Source organism: Chiloscyllium plagiosum, chromosome 18 (assembly GCF_004010195.1).
Source record: "Chiloscyllium plagiosum isolate BGI_BamShark_2017 chromosome 18, ASM401019v2, whole genome shotgun sequence".
NCBI lineage: Eukaryota > Metazoa > Chordata > Chondrichthyes > Orectolobiformes > Hemiscylliidae > Chiloscyllium > Chiloscyllium plagiosum.
The window spans coordinates 32,694,119-32,700,789 of record NC_057727.1 but is presented as its reverse complement, the minus strand read 5'-3'; the positions used below and the strand labels follow the sequence as shown (position 1 = coordinate 32,700,789).

The window sequence follows — 6,671 nt, the reverse complement described above, 5'->3', positions numbered from 1 at the left end:
TGGATGCTGCCTGACCTGCTGCGCTTTTCCAGCAACACATTTTCAGCTCTGAGGAAGCTGGACCTCTGGCATCTGTCCTATGTCTATCACCCCTCAATTTAAAGCTATGTCCCCTCGTGCTAGCCATCGCCATCTGAGGAAAAAGGCTCACACTGTCCAACCAATTTAACCCTCCAATTATCTTAAAAATTTCAATTTAGTCACCTCTCAACCTTTTCTCTCTAATGAACCCACTCTCATGTCCCTCAGCCTTTCCTCAAGACCTTCCCTCCATACCAGGCAACATTGTAGTATATCTCCCCTGAACCCTTTCCAAAGCTTCCACATCCTTCCTATATTGCGGTGACCAGAACTGTACGCAGTTGTGAGGTGATACACTTTGGCTGTGGGTAAAGTGTTGGAAAAGGTTATGAGAGATAAGATTTATAATCATCTAGAGATGAATAAGTTGATTAGGAATAGTCAACACAGTTTTGTGAAAGGTAGGTCATGCTTCACAAACTGAGTTGTTTGAGAAGGTGACGTCAATCCCATCTAATCAAGGAACCTGTATCTCAGTATTCTCCTTGACAACATTGTCTTTTTCCAGTGTGAATACTGACAAAAAATATTCATTTAGCGCTTCCCCTATCTCCTGTGACTCCACACACAAGTTTATTGGCCCTAATCTTTCTCTCGGCATACCTCATATACCTATAGAAAGCTTTAGAGTTATCCTTGATCCAACCTGCCAACGACTTCTGATTTCCCCTCCTGGCTAACTTGTAAATCTTAAGTGCCCTAACTGAGCTTTTACATCTCATCCGAACATAAGTCTTCTTCCTCTTGACAAGAGATTCAACTTCTTTAGTAAATCACAGCTCTCTTGCTCGACCACTTCCTCCCTGCCTGACAAGTACATACCTATAAAGGACATGCGGTAGTTTTTCTTTGAATAAGCTCCACATTTCAATTGTGCCCATTCCCTGCAGTTTCCACTAGCAAGGTAATTAATGGGACTCAAGTTTGATCGAGGCTTCAGGAATTTCTTTTTGAGCTTGGAGGAACAGCCTGTGGTTTAGAGAGTAAGATCTTTGGTTTCAATTTTGAGCTTTGAGTGGCCCTATGAAATCTTTGGAATAGCATGGCTCTGTAGTCTAGTGCACCTGAGAAGAGAAGGATGGATAATGAAGTAGATTACCTTCAAGTGAGGAGTTGCTGTGAGTCCCAGACCAGAGGTATTTGGATAGGACAAAAACAGAAGTTCATGGAAAAGCTCAACAGGCCTGCCAGCATTTGTGAAGAGAAATCAATGTTAATGTTTTGTGTCCTCAGAACTGAGGAAGAGATGCTGGAGCTGAAACATTAACGTCGATTTCTCTTTACAGATGGTGCCAGACCTGCTGAGCTTTTTCAGCAAGTTCAGTTTTTGTTCCTGATTTACAGTATTCACAGTTCTTTCGGCTTTTATTTTGTATAGGGATGGAATCCTGGGGAGTTTATTTAAGATGGGCTACATTTAGGCTCAGGTGTTTGATAACTCCAGGAAGAAGCTATCTGTAGTTCCAGTTGAAAATTGACTTAAACCTAACAAGGTTTAGATATAGGGAGTCTTGTGTGAGTATTGTAAATGTGGTGTTTTGGGATGTGGTACCAGAGGGTGTTATGGTTTCTAAAGAGGAGTTGTTTGGTTTCATTTCAATTTGTTAAGGAGTGTTGCATGATTAGTAAGAGTATACTTCTACTATGTGTCGAAAAATCTTTGATTTTTTATTATAAGTTGATGGTTTGGTTTTTTTTGTTCATCAACTTCAGTTTTATTGTCAAAGCAAAATATGCAGTGTTGTGTGCTTACGATTCAATGAGAGACGACTTTGTTAAAACCAAAACAATTCAAACTATGACCAATAAAATGAGGTTTCCTACTAGAATCTGACTTGTCCAGTGATAATATCAGCTGGGATCATAATAATAGCATTTTGGTGGTGCAGTATGGGAGCCCTATTGGATAGGTCCTTGGCATAGCCCTGCCAGCAGGTGTTTTTCCCAGCAGTAAACTCTATTGCTTAAACCTAAACCTAATCCATTACCTTCATGAAGGTGGCCTATTTGTGATAACCAGAGCGAGAGATCATTGGAACTTAAGGCTCCATGCCTCAATGAAGTACTGCAGGGAGGAAAGGTGGGTCATAATAGACTACCTGAAGTGACTTACTGCTTGGATTCACTGATATATTATTTTATAAATTTTAGGAGGTACTCTCAAACTCTCTAAACTAGCAACTAAAGACTGGGCATCCTGCACACTGTGGGCCATCACCAGTAGCAGAATTGTACTCCAAAACAAGTTGTAACCTCGTGACCTGTTATATCTTCCATTGCACCACTACCACGAGGCCAGGACTCAATGATATCACCAGGAGCAGCACAAGGGAAATGCAAAAGTGAAGTGTCAACCTGGTGAAGTTACAAAGCAAGACTACTTGCCTGCCAAACAGCATAATCAGTAAATAATAGACAGGGTTAAGTGATTTCACAACAAATGGATCTGATCTCAGCTCTACAGTCCTGTCACATCCAGTTGTAAATTTTTGAGGACAATTAATCAACTTAATAAAGGAGGCTTCACAAATATCCTTATCCTAAATGAGAGGGATGCTCAGCACATCTGTGCAAAATATGAGCTGAAATATTTGCAACAATTTTCAGCCAGAATTGCTGATCCATTTCAGCCTCCTCCAGAAATCTCCAATTTGATTGCCTCCACATGGTATTGACAAGCAGCGGGAGGCACTGGATATTGCAAAGGCTATGGGTTCTGACAACATTCTAGCAATAGTACCGAAGATGTGCTCCAAATCAGACATCAACTGCAATTGTTTCTATTTTGTACAAATGTGAGGTTAATTTGATTTTTATTCTTCTAACAGAATATTATCATGTCCAGACTGGATAAGAGACGGAAGGGAGTGTATGGTCCTCCAATGGGAAAGAAATGTGTGATCTTTGTAGATGATATGAACATGCCAGCGTTGGAAATATATGGTGCTCAGCCTCCTATTGAACTGCTCAGACAATACTTTGACCACAGAAACTGGTAACAATGCAGCTTGAAGCTATTGTCAAACATTTAAGTTTATCTAAACTTTATTCGGATAATATTTTGTTTGGCACAGATATTGTATTCATTACGTCTATAGTCTCTGAAGAAAATCAAATAATATATTTTATTGCTTGTCAGTGGAAAAATACAAATAGCACAAATCAGCAAATACTCTGCATCTCCCTTATTGCTCTACCACAGAGGTTTAAAGAAAAGCACGCCTTTTAATTTTATCAACCACATATTTAACCTTAATCTGACATAGTTCAGGAAGGAAACTTTAATTTCCTTTAGGACAAACAAGTGATTTGAATCAGTTCACTTACCCATGAAATAAAGCCAGTTGTACTTAATGAAAATAATACTGTATCACTCACAGTTTTTATAAGTCATTCCCCCAAAAATTACCTGTAGAAGTGCCTGTGCCAAAACTTTTCCCCTGTTTCACACACCAAAAAAATTGTAATATTATTCACAAATGATAGATACACTTTATTCAAAGTGTATGGGCAGGACTTTTGTTTTAGAGTGGGATCCTGATGTTTGGATCACTTCCAGGACAAGAACCAGCAAGGAAGAGGTCAATGTTACTTTTGAGGAATTGGCTAATTAATGGCCAGAGGGTAAATGCACAAACCAATTAGACACCTAGTTGGCTGCTGTTACTCGAGGGTCTCAATAAGAGGCCTGTCAGTACATAAAGAGTGGAAACCTCTGGTGTGCATAAGGGTCAAAGAGAGTGCCTTGACAGAAATGTAGTCTCAGCACTTCTAAATGTTTTGAGAATATAAATGGTCACAGTTGCCAAACAACCTTTGTGATGGGAAACACAGTGGCCTGTGGCTTTTTGTAAGGTGTCTGAGGCGATGAAGGATGTTTAGGTAGCAAAATGGTGTGCTTGACTTCCAACTCTGCAGTGACTGGCTGTGTTTCAACCACTGCAAAAGGCCCACCTGCCAAATGGAGGTTTCCTGTCTGCAATAAAGAGAAACCTCAATAAGACCTTTTAAGGTCTCATTGGCTACTTGCCACTGGAGGTGGAGAGTGCAATTTAAGCAACCAGCTGAGGTGACAAGAATTTCTCGACTTGTTTGCTTCCTATCCCACCTCCAACAGGCTTCTTCCTTGCGCCTCAAAAGTCATTTCCAAAGTCTAACAATGACATTGTTTTACATATTCCAGGTATGACCTGAAAGACACCAGTAGGATCACTTTGGTTGATATACAACTGGTTTCAGCAATGGGTCCACCAGGTGGTGGTCGAAATCCTGTTACTCCTAGATTCCTGCGTCACTTCAATATTTGCACTATCAATACATTTAGCGATGAAACAATGGTCCGTATTTTCTCAAACATTGTAGCTTTCTATCTCCGTAACAATGAATTTCCTACAGATTACTTTACAATTGGAAATCAGATTGTTAATGCTACATTGGAGGTAAGTAATTTTACAATAAGCTTGTTCATCCAGAGTTTGAAAACTCCCTTTAACCATCCATCTCTCACAGCTTCAATCCCTGATCTCTTGCTAACAACCTCTCCGTTCTTCAACTCCTACCTAACAACAAACCTCCCTCCCCCCCCCCCCCGGCCAAGCCAACCCCATCTCCCACTCCTTGCAGCTTTATTTATATTCATTCTTGGGACATAGGTGTCACTAGCTGAGCTAGCATTTATTGCTCATCTCAAGTTGCCCTTGTGAAGATGATGGTCAATTACCGACTTGAATTGCTACAGTCCAATTGCTATAAGTAGACCCACAATGCCCTTAGGGAGGGAATTCTAGGAATTTGACCAAGTGACAGTGAAGAATTCCAAGTCAGGATGGTGAGTGGTTTTGAGTGATGTGGCGCTAACCAAGCGGGCTGCTTTGTCCTGGATGGTTTCAAGCTTCTTGAGTGTATTGTAGAATTCTATCACACTCCTGACTTGTGCCTTGTAGATGATAGATAGGCTTTAGGGTCTCAGGAGGTGAATTACTCCGATAGTAGTCAGCTCCCTTAAAGAGGGAATTGACGAAAAGACGGGGCTTCTCTAAGAAAAATTGAGTAACTACCCACTCACGGGATTTTTTTTGCAATAACTGAGCCTCAGAGAGTTGTCATTAGGGCACATCTACTAGCAAAAACTGCTAAAATGTAAAGGAGCCTCGCAGCTGTCAGAAAACAGTTCAAATTGGGAGCTTGAATTTCCAGTTTTGGGAAGTCCTTGTCTTAATTAATATGTCTACTATATTTTACAAGCATTTCTGGCATCCCAGCAGAAAAGTATTATATTGCTTGCGTTTTTAGCACCTGAAATTGGACAAAATGCTCATCAATTTCTGTCCTGTGACATTTTGTAAACTGTTTTGAAATGTTAATCCTTTGAAATCAATAGCACAGACATTCCTAGTTTTCAAATTTAAATCCCACCCCTCCAATGTCATAGAAATGTTGGATACCAAACAGGAACTAGTGTTATTCTATCCAGTGTTATTGTGATCTAAATCACGATTATTATTATCAGATGATATTTTGTAACTTGAATATCATGCCACCCTTTTATACGCAGATGTTTTTAATGTTGCTCATCGCATCCATTGAGTAATCCAAGGTGAAATCGAACATGTCCTTACCCATTTCCAAAACTTGTGTTTAGGATTGGTTGAAATTTTAAAATGTAGAGTTGGAGACATGGCTGAAACATAAATTTGACTCTCTGTTGCCCTTTTTAAAAAAATATTTTGACCATGGATACATGGATCTGGACAGCCATTTCTTTTATAGTATTTTATCAGATTATCTTTCCTTTTAATGAGTAGATTGAAAATCAGACTTGTTCTCTTCATTCTCATGCATAATAAATAAGTAAAGGTGATTATTATTCAGCCGTCAAACTTGTTCTGTCATTCAATTATGATCATAGCTGGTGCTGGGCTTGAACCCCACTTTCCTGTCTGCTTGCCTTATCTCTTTATTCCAATACTAAAAATCTGTTTATCTCACTCTGAAATAAATTAAATGATGGCGCAAACGCAGCCTGCTGGAATAGAAATTCCAATGATTCATAACCTTTTGAGTGAAGAAATTTCTTCTCATTTCAGTCCTAGATGATGAGTTTCTAGTCCTGAAACTGTGTTCCAGTTTTCTAAATTCACTAAGCAAAGGAAAGAACATCTCAGTATCAGCTCTATCAAGTCTATTGACAATCCTGAATGTTACAATAAAATAATCTTTCTTTCTTCTGAATGGGCAAGGTCTAATATAGTTCCAATTTACTCAATCTCTTATCATAGCACAACTCCTCATCTCAAGACCAACCTTCACTGATCTGTCTCCAATGTAAATATACAGTGGACTCGATTATCCGAACGAGATGGGCGGGCACTATTTCATTTGGATAATTGATCATTCGGAAAATCGATTAAATGCCTTTCCTCTGGGGCTCGGAGTTTTAAAGTCTGCTCCCTATTCAAGAGACTAGCAGCAGCAGCACACATTGAGCGACACCCAGCCCCAACATCGCCCCCGCCATTCAGCACTGCTCCCCCAAACCCGGTCCAGCCCCCTTCCCCAACACAAAGCGTGCGAACCCCCACCCCCAACAC

General features: G+C 40.0%; 1 protein-coding gene across 1 annotated transcript in view; it reads left to right on the top strand.

Annotated features, from left to right (window-relative positions):
• Nucleotides 1-6,671, top strand: part of dnah12 (dynein, axonemal, heavy chain 12) — a 278,012-nt gene that overhangs the window by 154,107 nt on the left and 117,234 nt on the right. Inside the window, exons 39-40 of the mRNA XM_043708118.1 lie at nt 2,910-3,076; nt 4,265-4,520. Coding sequence (XP_043564053.1) covers nt 2,910-3,076; nt 4,265-4,520 — 423 coding nt within the window. The remainder of the gene's footprint in view (nt 1-2,909; nt 3,077-4,264; nt 4,521-6,671) is intronic.